At 41.5% G+C, this 16,416-nt stretch overlaps 1 protein-coding gene and 1 long non-coding RNA gene across 11 annotated transcripts in view; one reads left to right on the forward strand and one right to left on the reverse strand.

Annotated features, from left to right (window-relative positions):
• Positions 1–16,416, forward strand: part of IQCH (IQ motif containing H) — a 255,305-nt gene that overhangs the window by 176,761 nt on the left and 62,128 nt on the right. For all 9 annotated transcript variants that reach the window (XM_023220769.2, XM_023220766.2, XM_023220767.2 and 6 more), the window contains 2 exons: positions 668–788; positions 5,372–5,658. In XM_023220769.2, coding sequence (XP_023076537.1) covers positions 668–788; positions 5,372–5,658 — 408 coding nt within the window. The remainder of the gene's footprint in view (positions 1–667; positions 789–5,371; positions 5,659–16,416) is intronic.
• The window catches only part of LOC111548346, a 71,746-nt gene that overhangs the window by 8,940 nt on the left and 46,390 nt on the right, over positions 1–16,416 (reverse strand). For both annotated transcript variants that reach the window (XR_002733379.1, XR_002733378.1), the window contains exon 3: positions 5,416–5,579. This is a non-coding gene — a long non-coding RNA (uncharacterized LOC111548346). The remainder of the gene's footprint in view (positions 1–5,415; positions 5,580–16,416) is intronic.

Genomic DNA, 16,416 nt, shown 5'->3' on the forward strand with positions numbered 1-16,416 from the left:
CCTGTAATCCCAGCACTTTGGGAGGCCGAGGCGGGCGGATCACCTGAGGTCGGGAGTTTGTGACCAGCCTGACCAGCATGGAGAAACCCCGTCTCTACTAAAAATACAAAATTAGCTGGGCATGGTGGTGCATGCCTGTAATCCCAGCTACTGGGGAGGCTGAGGCGGGAGAATCGCTTGAACCCGGAAGGCGGAGGTTGCAGTGAGCCGAGATTGTGCCACTGCACTCCAGCCTGGGCAACAAGAGTGAAACTCCATCTCAAAAAAAAAAAAGAAAAAACAAAAACAACAAAAAAAATTAACTCCACATTTTATATAAAAGGAAAGTGAGGCCCAGAGTGAGAAAAGATATTGCCCAAGGACACTCTGCTGGTCAGGCTGCCAGCTGCAGTGGGTCTGAAACTTGGTTTCCTGATGCCCAGAGAGAAGGGTGCCTTTCAGAGACAACAGGAACAATGAAGAGTTTTTAGGGAGGCCAAATCACTTTTGAAATTTGAAAACTGAAATGGCTGAAAAAAGAGAACATTTTCAAAATGGCTTTCTGACTCTGGGTAAACAGTAACCACATTTTTTTTGCCTGTTGGAGGCCTGGTTTTTAATCACTCCACAAGCAGTTTTCATTTCTGTAGTAAAATTGCTTGTGGTTCTATTTAATTTGTTTCTGCAGGAGCCAGCTTTGGTGAAGATCTCCGAGGAGCTGGCGGGCATTTTAGCACAGCACGCACAGCCAGTCAATGAGAAACGGTTCCCGACGTGGAGGAAATTCCTCCAAACATTTCTCAGTCAAGGTAAATAAGACTGTAAAGTTTCTATTGAGGATTAGTCTATACAACCTTGGATTCTAGTTTTGGGTCAACTGGGGCCAATTTCAATACTTTGCATCTCCTGTGTTGGTTTAGAAAAGTGCTCCTATGGTTTTCTTTTTCAAATGTTGCCTAAATATTTATGTTACACCCAGCCTCTTAAGTAAATAGGAACCTAGCATGCCAAGCATGGCATGGGGAGCTCAAGATTCTGGGCCTGTTTTTACACCACAAACTTCTCCTGAGAAGTGGGCTTTGGAATCAGATTACCTGGGTCTGGACCCCATCCATGACTTTGAGCAAGATTCTTAAACCCACCAAGGCCTGGTTTCCTCACTTATTTACCTTACAAGGTCATTGGGTGGATTCAATGAAATACAGATATGAAAGTTTCTACCACAGAACCTTACATAAAATCGTCTTTAATAAGTGTTAGTTTCTCCTCCTGTTTTCTAGGAGAGCAGAAATAGTCTCACTTCCAGTTCTGAATATAGCATTTCCAAACAAGAGTTTGCTAGAGTCCAGGAACAAAGCGAGCCTCCATTCCTTTCATACTCCTCCTCCTACTTCATCCTCATTTCCTAACAACATTGGGTGGTTGAGGGAATGAATGAGTGAATGATGCCTGTCTACCATCTCAGAGGTCCCTGTGAGGGTGCTACACAGAGGCACACCCATGCAACGGCCCTCACTCTCTAGGAGGTTACAGTGCAAGACATATTATATGCTTACCCACATGCACAAGAAGAGAGGGTTAGTATAACAGGCCACAGAAGGCATCTTCCCACTGCTATCAAGTGATAATAATAATCTCAGCAATAATCAATAATGATAAGATAATATTGGCCGGGCGCGGTGGCTCAAGCCTGTAATCCCAGCACTTTGGGAGGCTGAGACGGGCGGATCACGAGGTCAGGAGATCGAGACCATCCTGGCTAACACGGTGAAACCCCGTCTCTACTAAAAAATACAAAAAAAAACTAGCCAGGTGAGGTGGCAGGCGCCTGTAGTCCCAGCTACTTGGGAGGCTGAGGCAGGAGAATGGCAGGAACCAGGGAGGCGGAGCTTGCAGTGAGCTGAGATCCGGCCACAGCACTCCAGCCTGGGCGACAGAGCGAGACTCCGTCTCAAAAAAAAAAAAAAAAAAAAAAAAAAGATAATATCATGTCAGATGATAACAGCAGCAGCAATAGCCCAGTGATGATAATAGCACAGTGATGATAAAACAGTGAGCTTAGACAGTGCTTATTATGGGCCAGGCGCTCTTCTAAGTATATCTATGTTAACTTATTGAAGCTTCCTAACCATCCTATGAGGTGGGCACCATTATCACCCTCATTTTATAGAGGTGGAAAGCTGAAGTACAAAAGATTAACCCCAAGTCACTCTGTTAACACACAGAAGAGCCCATAAAAAGCGACCTCTGTGCTGCTCCAGGAGTCTTGAGTAGAGCCAGTGGTTACATTTATCAGGGCATATCATAGCTCAATGTATGAGAGTGTATGAAAGGACAGATCTGTTGGTTGTTGGAATATACTGGCTGGGCAGGGTGTATTGGGCACCCTGGTAATGAATTATTTAAGCAAGGGGTTGAATGGTAGCCATCTAACAAGATTGCTGAAAAGAGATTCTTTGCAGGGGACAGTTGTGCTAGACAACTTCCAATGTCCTTTCAACTCTAAAATTTTGTGATTCTATAAATTTCCACATGTACCCACTGACAGACAAGTCAAAGTAAGGAAAGTCAACCCCATGCATAAATGGAAGAAAATCAAGTGGCTACCATACACACACACACACACACACACACACACACACGATCGATAATAAGGTGCTTTTTCTTTTTTCTTTCTTTTTTTTTTTTTTTTTTTTTGAGATGGAGTTTCACTCTTGTTGCCCAGACTGGGATGCAGTGGCACGATCTCGGCTCACTGCAACCTCCGCCTCCCAGGTTCAAGCGATTCTCCTACCTCAGCCTCCTGAGTAGCTGAGATTACAGGTGCACGCCACCATGCCCGACTAATTTTTGTATTTTTAGTAGAGACAGGGTTTCACCATGTTGGCCAGGCTGGTCTCGAACTCCTGACCTCAGGTGATCTATGTGCCTTGGCCTCCCAAAGTGCTGGGATTACAGGCGTGAACCACTGCACCCAGCCTAATGAGGTGAGTTTTTTTTTGTTTTGTTTTTGTTTTTAAGTTATGGGGGGAAGACCATGATGATCTCCAGGCCCGTCCGGGTCAGGGTGTTAGGAAATTTCCAGATCTTCAAGCATCTGCCTGCAAAAGCCTCCCTCTAAACTATTTCTTTTCATGTGAGCTTTGTAGATGAGAAAGGCTTTCCCAGCAACTATCTCATCTGAGCTGTATAACCACAAGCTAAGGCTTCACCTCTACCTCCTGTTCATCTTTATCCTGCTTTCTCAGCCATGCTTATTTATGGAGAGCAGTACAAGCTTAAGTTAATTTTCTTCATGAAGAGGCTGAAGCTCAGAGATAGGAGGGGACTTGGGCAAAATCACACAACAAATAAGTGGTAAATGGAACACAAAGTTAGATCCTTCAATTTTAGCACATTTAAAAACCTAGTTCTTGAACGTCATGTGTTTTCAAAGCTTCTGCCTTTCTGTCAACCCAGTGCATACAGCAGGCCCTGTATCAGTGGTCCCCAACTGAGCCAGGGTGTCTCCCAGGTTTCCCGACTCTAAGGTCACCATCTCCCTCCCTCCAGCTTCCACCATTGCCTGTTTCATTCCATTTATGTTCTCTCCGGTGTGCTTATGGCCACAAAATGTGCTAGGGATTTGATTTCTAAATTGTCATAGGATTATGTCAAACGCAATACTTTTTCATTTTCATTTTTATTTTTTGAGATAGGGTCTTACTCTGTCACCCAGACTGGAGTGCAGTGGCACAATTATAGCTCACTGCAGCCTCGACTTCCCAGGCTCAGGCAATACTCCCATCTCAGCCTTCTGAGTAGCTGGGACTACAGGCGCACACCACCATGCCCAGCTAATTTATTGTTTACAATTTACAATTTTTTTGTAGAGACAGGGTCTCACTTTGTGGCAATACCTTTTTCAGAAGAGGAATTAATTGCTCTGAGTGGAAGAAAATAACAGTGAAAAGGTTATGGTCATGATGCTGAGAAGATAGTACAAATAAGCTACTTTGAAATAAAATACCCAAGTAATCTTGTAACTTATGAATGATAGTGTGTTTCCACTGAAGCACTATCTTTCAAAACATAGGTGACAGCTAAAGCCACAAAGTTAACTAAAGCACAGAGACTCTAGGTTTTTTACTTTTGTACATTTTTGTCATTGTTGTTTTGCTGCATTTACCTTGCTAAATCCCCAGCAACTGGTGTTTAGGAATAGCACACACGACTAGGCCTCATTTGAAGAAAAGAATGTCTCAAACCAAATAGAAAAATTAGGGTTTGAGTATGTACCCTCCAAAATCGGTTTTCCTTTTGAAACTTGGTGTTTGTTAGGACTACCTCTGACCAAATTTATAGACATTTAAGGAAAGTGCTTTTTGGATGAAGTAACAGATGACTGCATTTGAAAACTGCTCATTTTTTTATTTGTATGCTGTTCGCTTACACCTATAGGCAGAGGTCACACTTCTCCCAGCCCCCAGCAAATTTGTAAAATACAGGCCAAGTTTCTTTTAGTGCTGTCAGGTTCTAGACGGCACCCTATCTATGGAACACTGTGTTGTTTTTACTTTTAAATTATCTAACTCTTTACAAATAATATCTTAAATTTTTTCTCTACAAAGAGGACATAGACAGTAAGATTTGTAAGTTGGGCCTACAAACAGAAGATTGGGGCTATGTAGTTTTTGTGGACACCACTGAGGTAGGCCATAAATTAGCCAGAAAAATGTTGTTGCGGTACTTGAACATCAGACTTGCCTCTGTGATTTTTGGCATTCAAAGCAAAAGGTAAAATGTAATAAGTTATAAAGCTCTCATTATTGGCAGAGAGAGCACATGCGTTCTTCAAACACGGCAATATCTCTTGGTTCTATATTTTTAAAAACGTTTTATAACTGACTTTATATAGAAGTCCTTTGGCTGACATGATGGTGAATGTTCTCTCTGCCCGCAGAAAGCCCAAACCTGTCAAACCTTCAAAAAGCAGTGAAATTTACGCAAAAGAGCACACTGGTCATCAAGATGCCAACTGCGGACGATGGGCAGTTAATTCCCCATGAGGGATTTGATCATAATTCTTGGGTTCACTGTTTATGAGTGGGCATAGACCCAGTGATCCTCACGGTGTCTTCAAATTATAATCAGAATCAAAACTACCATTCACTGAGCCCTACCATATACCAAGCATTGGGCTAAATATTATAGATAGATACAGTATCTCTAAGCTTCACAACAATCTAAAGAGGTAGGCTTTATTATGCCCATATTACAGATAAAGAAAAATAAGTTCAGAGAATGTAAGCTACTTGCCCAAAGTCTCTCAAGACATGGCAGATGCAGAATCTGAGCCCAAGTCAAACAAAATGAGTGTGTCCTTTCACCTGCTCCATGTTTTTCCCACCAGGGGGTGTGATCGAGGCATTCCCACCTGCAGAGAGCATCACCAACCTGACAGTGGACATGCTGATAGAGCCCAACGGGAAAATCAGCGTGCTGTCAACAGGGGACCAGCTTCATGCCGACAGCCCCTTCATCTCCTCTGGTACCACCGTGCCTCAGACCTCAGTGGATCCCCAAGTTCTCACTTATTTGTGCCTCCAAATTGGAAAAGCCTGCAGAATGAGAGATGTGGTTGGTTACTTTTCTATAGATCTGGTGACTTTTATTGATCCAAGCACCTTGGAACAGCAGGTAAGTTGAATGGATGCCACTCGAAATGCTAAAATATGTAATGACTCTGCACCCTACACACCAGTGCAACAGGGAATATGAAGGCTCTTCTAAAATGCACTGACTCTCTGATGAACTCGCTCTAAATTCAACACCTGCATGGTCCAGGCAAATCCAAGTGAGACCAGGCTTTATGTCTGGAAATACAGGGCCAGGGTTGTCTCGTTCAGGTACAGTTGGAGTTAAAGAGTGACTGAGGCCAGGCACAGTGGCTTAACACCTGTAATCCCAGCACTTTGGGAGGCCGAGGTGGGCAGATCCCTTGAGCTCAGAAGTTCGAGAGCAGTGTAGGCAACAGTGAGAAACCCTGTCTCTACTAAAGATACGAAAATTAGCTGGGCCTGGTGGTATGCACCTGTAATTCCAGCTACTTGGGAGGCTGAGGCAGGAGAATCACTTGAACCCGGGAGGCAGAGGTTGCAATGAGCCGAGATCATGCTACTACATTCCAGCCTGGGTGACAGAGTGAAACCTCCATCTCAAAAAAAAAAAAAAAAAAAAAAAAAAAAAGAGTGACTGAAGCATCCCTCACAGTTCACAGCTCTGTTGATTAGGCCCTCAATTCTGTCCATTAGTGTTATGCCTATGTATCATGAAACTATTTTATGCCATCCAGGGAGTGGAACCTGTCTAGAGCCTGTTTTAAATAGAAAATCAATCACTAGAAAGGAGTTAAGAGTTCACATTTCTGTTCCTTTTCTTATCAGTAGTTCACCCACAACTTAGATTGTCTCATTTTTTTCTTTTTTTCTTTAAAAAACATATTGAGAGATATTTCAGAAATATAAATAATAATATAATCAATATCACGTGCCCCTGCTCAGCTTAAGAAACAAAAGTGGTGTCAGTGCCACCTGCAGCCCTGTGTGCTCCTTGCCAAACACATGGCTCTCCTCCTAGAGGCCAGGAGGAAGCTACTGTCTTATACCTGGGGTTTTGATTCTCTTTCATATCTCTACGCTTTCACCACACATGGATACACCCGAAAATGATGTAGAGTTTTATTTTGCATGTTTTTAAGCATTTTGTAGATCATAACATTCTATCTATTATTATTTTACTTTACGCTTTTATTTAATATTCCATTTGTGAGATTCTTCATGTGCATAGGTATGGTGCTGAGATATAATATTCAGGAAAAATCATCTTTAACCTTTTTCACTTTGCTTTTCCCACCTAAAAGTATAATGTTCAAGTTCACTACTATTTCACAGGACTCGTGTTTTAAAATGACCAGTGGCTCCTCTCTTAGTGCTGCGTGTCCAGACCTCTGTCTAAAGGGCGAAATGACCTCCTGGCCTCCCTCTCTCGATATCCTCTGGACATCCATATTGTGCATATACTTTAGTTGTTTTAGGATCATTATTCTCAGTTTTACAGTTCTCCATTTCAGCCAGATGATGGTTTCAAAGTGAGAGTTTATGTTTTTTGGCAGATTTCAGCTTGTTCAATAATCATTTTCCATTTGCCTTCCTGGGCCCTCCATTGGTTTTACATTCTGTTCTCAGGCCTGTACGTTGACAGGGAAAAGGACAAACTGAAGGTTATTCGGAACTCTCCCTGTGGTGGAGGCAGGACAGAAACAACGCTCCCAGGGGAAATCTGGATGGCAGGGATGCAGGGGGAGGAGAGCCAGGGGAGGCTGCCCTCCCCAAATATTTGTCGTAAGAAAGAAAGATTGGCTGGGTATGATGGCTCATGCCTGTAATCCCAGCACTTTGGGAGGCCGAGGCAGGCAGATCACTTGACCCCAGGAGTTCAGGACCAGCCTGAGCAACATAATGGGACCCCATGTCTAGAAAAAATACAAAAAATTAGCCTGGCATAGTGGCAGGTACCTGTAGTTCCAGCTATTCAGAAGGCTGAGTGGGAGGATCACGTGATCCCAGTTCACTGTAGTCTCAACCTCCCACGTCCACTGCAGTGAGCCAGGATTGCATCACCGCACTCCAGTCTGGGTGACAGAGTAAGAACCTGTCTCAAAAAAAAAAAAAAAGAAAAAAAGGCTGGGCACGGTAGCTCATGCCTATAATACCAGCACTTTGGGAGACCCAGGCGGGTGGATTGCTTGAGGTCATGCCACTGCACTCCAGCCTGGGTGACAGAGTGAGATTTCATCTCAAAAACAAACAAACAACAACAACAAAAAAAAAAAAATCAAAAAGAAAAGAAAAGAAAAAGAAAGAAGGAGAGTGAGAAAGAGAAAGCTAAAACTGTGGTCCCTGGGACAATAGGAAGGATGGAACTATGGGGACAGTTGACTTGTGGCTTTTATTTATTTGAATTTGGTATAAGGAAACTTGCACACAGCAGTCAAAAGGATCTTCTCCAAACACGATGCTGGTCCTTCCTTGGCCTCACCACCCTTCTGGGCTTCTGGCTGAGAGGTCCCACCCTTCACTTGGCTGGTTCCATGTACCTGGCCAGTCTTGTCTCACCCTACCTTGCCCTCTGTTTTGGTCTGGTCCATCCACACACCCTGTCTCATTCCCTCTTACTCATGATATTCCCTCTACCACAGGGCCTTTACACATGCTACTCCTCCACCTTAAATGCTCTTGCCTTTTCTTTTGACCTAGTTAGCCTTTTCCAGCCATCACATTTCAGCTCAAGCCACATTCATTGGAGCCCTTCCTGACCTTCCTGACAAAGTCAAATTCCCCTTTTTTAGGTTTTCATATCATTGTGTAGTTGTGTATGAGCATTCCTCATACCACTTATCTCAGTTACAACTTTAAACTTATTTACATGACTATCTGATTAATATTTTTTCTCCTCCTGTCAATTGTAAGCTCTTTTAAGCGACATGCTGTGTTTCTTTTTGCTCCCCCACTGTATTCTCAGCACTTACTTCTGTCCTGGCACAAAGTAGGTATTCAGTAAATATTTGTTGAATGAATGAATGAACAATGGAGGTGTTCTAGCAAATGCCAGATGGTGTTGTTAAGGCTTTTGAAGAAGGAACTCAGACATTCATTGGATGAATGGGATAGATAGATACTAGATTCTCTGATTGTATCATACTATGAATTCTCCTTGTCCCTTCCCATAAATACTTCAGTATATGATCATTTGTGTTACAGTTATCAACCGAATATTGGAAGAAGTTCTCAGTGACCACACCAAAGGGTGTTTCTACATTAGCAAGAGAAGTATGTTTGTTCTCTGCATATAATAAATTATTTACAAATCACTGGCATATTTTCTAGCCATTTTGCAAGTGGTATCACTTCAGAAAACACCTTAATTTTTTTTCTAATTGACATGCCTTGTGATGCCAGTGAAGCAACTGGCAGGCATATTATCAACCCTCATTTATGGTCAGTCTAACAGGTTAAAAAATTTTTTGTTTTATTCAGAATTTCTTCGATTATTAGTGAAGATCCACACGTCTTCATATGTTTGTTTGCCCATTTATGTATCTTTTCTTAATTGCCTAATCATGTGTTTTGCCCCATTTAAATTGGACTATAATACAAATGTTGATTTGTTGGAGCTCTTTGTATATTGGAAACTCATTCTTTGACTATTATGCCTCTTGTAAATACCTTCTCTTAGATTGTCATTTGTGGCTTACCTGTCTCTCTTTTTATTTTTGGCCATGTTTCTGCACCATAAAAATTACTATTTCTGGCCGGGCTCAGTGGCTCACACCATATTGGTGAAACCCCATCTCTACTAAAAATACAAAAATTAGCTGGGCATGGTGGCATGTGCCTGTAGTCCCAGCTGCCTGGGAGGCTGAGGCAGGAGAATTGCTTGAACCCCGGAGGTGGAGGTTGCAGTGAGCCAAGATCACACCACTGCACTCCAACCTGGGTGATAGAGCAAGACTCTGTCTCCAAAAAAAAAAAAAGTTACCATTTCCTCCCTTGTAATTGATTAGTAATATTTTGTAGAAATGTGTTCCAAGAGTACCACAATAGTGTATTGCTTATCAAATTCCACCCAGAAAACTTGGCATCCGTTGGCAACTTTTTCCACTACCACTATGATAATGGTAATTTTGTATTTCTGTGGAAAATTTTCTGGTACAATTTTGTGTAGAAATTTCTGGCAATTGCTGGGCGCAGTGGCTCACGCCTATAATCCTAGCACTTTGGGAGGCCAGGTGGGTAGATCACAAGGTCAGGAGTTCGAGACCAGCCTGACCAACATGGTGAAACCCCGTCTCTACTAAAAATACAAAAATTACCCGGGCATGGTGGCACGTGCCTGTAATCCCAGCTACTTAGAAGGCTGAGGCAGGATAATCTCTCAAACCTGGGAGGCGGAGGTTGCAGTGAGCTGAGATTGCGCCACTTAACTCCAGCCTGATTGACAGAGCAAGACTTCGTCTCAAAAAAAAAAAAAGAAAGAAAGAAAGAAATTTCTGGCACTCTACTGCAAGAAACAATGTTCTTCTCTACCTCTCATTTATGCCTGTAGGTCTGTATATATTTATGTCAGTATGAACTCATGGGTTTCTATTTTATTTAGTGGGTTGTATTTTGATACTTTCATTGTTTTGATGCTCAGTTGTTCCAGATTTGGCCAGTGGGAGACCCTTCAGGGTGTGTCTTGTGTCCTTTTGACATGTCCTCATCATTCTTTTAGCATGTCTTATTAGATGTTCCAGGCTCATTTTCTGTTTTCCTTGCCCTGGACCTAGGATCGACTCAGAAGCCCTGTAAGATCTGGGCTCTTAGTGCTGCCATTGCTACTGGAGTGTCACTCCTTCTGACACCTCTCAGTGGACAGAGCTAGCAAGTACATGTATTATGTATGTACAATACATACAATTATACACACATATATGCATATAAACACACATATGTACCTATACATACATATATGCACCTATACATACATATATGCATCTATAACTATTTCTGTATCGGTGTTTATATTATAAAACCATGAGTTCCTGCCAGCATCTCCAGTTTCAATCCAGCACCTCAAGGTTCTTTCTAGAATTCTTTTCCACACTTAAAAGTAAATATCTTGATGGATATCCTGCTTATTCTGATTTGGGGTATAATTACAATGTATCTACATTGTATACATGTATCAAAATAAATACTACACCATGCACACAATAAATATTCAGTGGTTTAGGCTGGGTGTGGTGGCTCATGACTGTAATCCCAGCACTTTGGGAGGCCAAGGCAGTTGGATTACCTGAGGTCAGGAGTTCGAGACCAGCCTGACCAACATGGTGAAACCTTGTCTCTACTAAACATACAAAAATTAGCTGGACGTGGTGATACACGCCTGTAATCCCAGCTACTCAGGAGGCTGAGGCAGGAGAATCACTTAAACCCAGGTGGTGGAGGTTGCAGTGAACTGAGACCGTGCCACTGCATTCCAGCCTGGTGACAGAGCGAGACTCCATCTCAAAAAAAAAAAAAAAGAGAGAGAGAGAGAGAAAGAGCCAGGGGTATCATAGAAAGAGAAGGATTTGAAGATGCTGTGCTGCTGGCCTTGAAAACAGAGGAAGGGACCATGAGCCAATGGCATGAGCCAATGAAGGCACACAGCCTCTAGAAGCCAGAAAAGGCAAAGACACAGATTCTCCTCTAGAGTCTCCAGGAGGAACAAAGCCCTGCCCACATCTTGACTTTTAGCCCAGTAAGACTTCTGACCCACAGAACTGTAAAATAATAAATCTGTGTTGTTTTAAGCCAGTAAGTTTGTGGCAATTTGTTGCAGCAGCAACAGGATACTAATATAGAGGGTGGTTACTATTTTGTTCTTTGTGTTTTCTGCAAAAGTGAACATGTATTATAGTGCAGGCTCAGTGGCTCATGTGTGTAAACCCAGCACTTTGGGAGGCTGAGATGGGAGGATCACTTGAGTTCAGGAGTTTGAGATCAGCATAGGCAACATAGCAAAACCCCTGTCTCTACAAAAAAATTTTTTAATTAGCTCAGCATGATGGTATGCACCTATAGTCCCAGCTACTCAGGAGGCTGAGGTAGGAGGATCTTTTGAGCCTGGGAGATTGAGGCTGCAGTAAGCCATGATCATGCGACTGCACTCCGGCTTGAGCAACAGAACGAGACCCTGTCTCAAAAAAAATAAAAAGTAAATGTATTATATTTCTAACCAGAAAAAAATGCATGAAAAACAATAATAAAAATTTGTATAGAATGATATTGTTTGCAAAGCACTTTCACATACATGATCTTACTCACATACACACAGCTCTTACAGTAGACACAGGAAGCAGAAAACTGAGGTAACTGCATCCATTTCAAATTCATGCCCACTGGCCCCAGCTGGGCCCCATAATTTACCATACTGACACGGGAGGGGCTAAGGGAACTGGGGGCCAAGGCAAAATAGGTAAAATGACAGCAATGCCTCAAGGACAGTCCCACGATTGTGAATCAATTCCAGATAAGAAAGTGGAGAATCCTTTCTAGACTTAAGGAGATGAGAATGAGGTTCTAGCAGAATAGAAGAACAGTTTTAGAAATGTAGGACTTAAATATTGGAAGCATCAAGTAGAACACGGTGTCATTTTGTAATCAAGAGAGAAGGGGCCGATTCCTGGGAAATGGAAAGGGTGGAGCATGGTCTAAGACTACTCCTGCCAGTGGATTTAGGTCCAGGGTTTTGGTACCCTAGAAATGGGGAAATTCCAGGCCTTCAGAGATGGCTTGCAGAGCCATCTCTGTATTGTATTCAGAGCACTTCACAATACACAGAGCTACAAGGCAACCATGTTGGAGATCCGGCCTTCTCACATAAGGATGATATTATGTAAAAGGATCCAAGCAGTAAACAAATAGCAGCAAAAGCTATTTCCAAATCCTGATGGGTCCTGGAGCCAGGGCCAATGATAAACAGTATCTAGTAGTAAGGGAGGAGACCACCCCTCATATTGTCTTATGCCCAATTTCTGCCTCCAAAGAAAAAAAAAGTCAAAATTAAAAGGCAGAAATGAAATCCACAAGCAGACAGCCCAGCGCCACATCCTAGGCCTGGTAGTTAAAGATCGACCCCTGACCTAATCGGTTATGTTATCTATGGATTACAGACCTTGTATAGAAAAGCACTGTGAAAATCCCTGTCCTGTTTGTTCTGATCTAATTACCGGTGCATGCAGCCTCCAGTCACGTACCCCCTGCTTGCTCAATCCATCACGACCCTCTCACACACCCTTAGAGTTGTGAGCCCTTAAAAGGGATAGAAATTGTTCACTTGGGGAGCTTGGCTCTTGAGACAGGAGTCTTGCCCATAACCCTGGCCGAATAAACCCCTTCCTTCTTTAACTTGGTGTCTGAGGATTTTGTCTGTGGCTCGTCCTGCTACAGTAGGTTCCAGGAGGAACATGAAGTACCTACTAAAGGCTTTAAGCTGAGGAGGATGACATGTTCGTTGAACAAACACCTTCGGAGGACCTACTCTGGCTTCCTTTTAGGTGCTGTGGAAATAAACAAGACATCTTCTGTATCATGACAAAGCTTATTTCATATCCATCATCCCATTTTATTTGCTATACATGCACACAATTGTTTTATACTTGTATTGATTCATAGGTATAAATATTGTCTCCATGAGATTTTTTTAATCCTTTAGAAAATGTACTAGGCCTTTAATTTTTTTTACCTCTTCATGATGTCTAACACAGTGATGGTCATATTTGGCCAGCCACCTGATTGTTATTTGTTGATTTATGGACTTTTGGAACTTCTAGATGATCCAGATCTTTTGCAGTTAATTACTCACTTTGGGGAAACTCTAAACAAAACAAGTGTTTATTGAGCATCTATTATGTATAAGCCCTTATGCTAGGTGCTGGAGAAGCTACAAAGATGCAAAAGACATGGAAGTGCCTGCCCTTAGGGAGTTCACATTCTAGTTGGGAAGATAGGCTTGAAAAATGAGTAGCAAGGAAAGGCTTAAGTGACAATTACATAGAACAATAGAAGAGACATCACAAAGGTAATGTCAGTTTAACAGCCAAAAGATTTTTCTGCCTGCATTCAGACAAGAGAAAGATCCCTTCTGTTGGGAGCAATGAAGAAAGGTTTTACAGAGAAGGTGGGATTTGAGCCGAAAGATAATTAGGATATGAGGAGGGTAGGAAAGAGTGTATTCCAAGTGAGAAACAGGCTCACTTGGTGGGAAAAAGTGGTAGGAAAAAGCACAGAACATATATGGATAAAAATGATGATCTAAGTCTTACAAATATCATGTTGGATTCACCTCATATAAATATACATTTATATAGCAATTCTCCCATTACTGTTCCTCATATAAAAGTCTCTAAACAAATAGATTGGCAAAGATGCTCTATATGAAAATTCCCAAATTAAAAAATTCTTTCAGAACAAGATCATGTCCTGCATTTGCAGGGACATGGACGTAGCTAGAGGTCATTATCCTTAGTAAACTAACGCAGGAACAGACAACCAAATATCACATGTTCCCACATATAAGTGGGAGCTAAATGATGAGAATATAGGGACACATAGAGGGGAACACCATGCACTGAGGCCTATCAAAGGGTGGAGGCTGGGAGGAGGGAGAGGATCAGCAAAAATACTGGGTACTAGGCTTAATAACTGGGTGATGCAATAATCTGTACAACAAACCCTCATGACACAAGTTTACCTATGTAACAAACATGCACATGTACCCTGAACTTAAAAGTTAAAAAAAAAAAACACACATATTCTTCTTTATATTTCACAGGAAATTGAATATATATAAGGTTCACTAATTATCATAGAATTCAGTTGAACATCTCCTACTGATATCAATAGTTTTTAGATTGTAGCCTCTTGTTTCTTGAGGAGAAGGGTGATCTGGCTTTTACCAAATAAAAGCTTCAGGTGATAGAAAAAGGAAAAAAAGTTCTTTTAGCCTGGGCAATGTATCAAGACCCATCTCTAAAATTAAAAATAAAAAATTAGCTGAGCATGCTGGCACACATCTGTTATCCTACCTACATGGGGGGCTGAGGCAGGAGGATCACTGAAGCCCAGGAGTTGGAGGCTGCAATGAGCTAGGATCACACCACTGCACTCCAACCTGGATGACAGAGCAGGACCCTGTCTCAAAAATAAATAAATTAATTCTTATTTTAGATAACTGTGAACTTTGAAACAATAATCTTTATTATGAGCATTGAAAGGTATTACTTTTTTAAAAAAGGAAATGAAAGAAAATCCAATCTTTAAGAAGAATTGATATGAAAAACAGCTGCTGGAGAGTAGTAATGGCCCTTCCAAAACATAAGGTTAGCTACAGAAAGGAAACAAGACTTGTCACAAAGTACAAATTGTGAGGAAGGACGAAAATGGAGGCCCTGATATATGCCAGAGTATATCCCAGAAACTCGGAAAACGATTTCGAAGAGTTTCTAAATACAGAATATCAGCCTAGAATAATAATTTTTAAAAATCTGAAAATATTTTCATTGCAATGGCAATGGATTCTGGCCGCAGTCTTTCCACTAACTAGTGTGATACTGTAGACAATTCACTTGACCTCTGGGAGCCTTGTTTTTTTGTTAGCAACTGGTAAATTCCTGCCCTCATCCTTCTAGTATGTTCTGATCGGCTGAGCAGATACAAGGTGCTGTTCTTACTAAATCAAATGGCATAACCACATGTAAAACTGTCACAGGAGCCCTCAGCAGGTTCTCAAACTGTGAGTCGAATCAGAATTGAATTAGCATTATTTTTAAAAGTCACTGAGCAATATCATCATCTCAAAGTGATATATAAGAATCAAAAATGAATACATTTATTTCAGAGAATGGAAAAACCAAAGTCTACAGAAATATCATAATTCCTTCTTGTTCACTGCTGTATACCCAGCACCTAGCACCCTGTCTAGCATATAATAGATGTTCAATAAATATTTATTAAATGAATGAATGAATACTTCTCTGAGTCCCCCTCTAGTACTCTCATTTGCAAGATCTCCCTATCTCTGTTTTCAGGATATACAAGGTATTCACAGAGGGAGCTCAGTGAGATTTACTTTTTCTCTTTAGGGAAGGTATTTTATTTATATGGAAGAAGGCTAACAGAGTATATCTAAATTAAAATTTTATAGGCCTTTGGTATAAACAGAAGTACCTATTATTCAGTGTTTTAAAGTGCTATAGTGGGCAGATGGTTAATCACAAGCTAATATCTAGTGAAGGGAATATACATCCCAAAGGACTTTGAAGCATTAAAGTAAAAGACCTTCTCCCTTTAAAAGGTCTGCATCTTTGTGCCAATGAAAGAGACCTATAATATGGAAGTCATAGTAATGATGATGGCAATGATGATGACTTCTACAATAAGAACATAGGCAATGATGACAAATTTCTCCAGTGAAAATTACAATTCTGTTTCTTAACACTGATAGTGCGGGTAAACTAGTGGCTAACTTTGCTATGTATATATTACCATTTGTGATTGTCTGTAAATGTTTGGTTAACCCCCCTTACACTGTAAACCTTGATATTGAGAAATATTGAACCCAAGCCTAAACATCAGCTCTTGGGTAGAATTTTGGTCGATCTACATATAACGGACCTAGTTTCTCTGTTTACATCAGCTGTGCCCCCAAGCCTTCTTCAAAAGATGCCCATTCTCATCATGGAGCTCTTTGCTTCCTTTCAAATGAAACCAAGACACCTCTCTGGACTCAGGGATCTTTTAACTTGAATCACAAGAAACACGGCCAGGGCAAGGAAAATCTGGACACTCACACTGCACCCTGCCGTCT

The sequence above is a fragment of the Piliocolobus tephrosceles genome, chromosome 6 (assembly GCF_002776525.5).
Source record: "Piliocolobus tephrosceles isolate RC106 chromosome 6, ASM277652v3, whole genome shotgun sequence".
NCBI classification, from domain to species: domain Eukaryota; kingdom Metazoa; phylum Chordata; class Mammalia; order Primates; family Cercopithecidae; genus Piliocolobus; species Piliocolobus tephrosceles.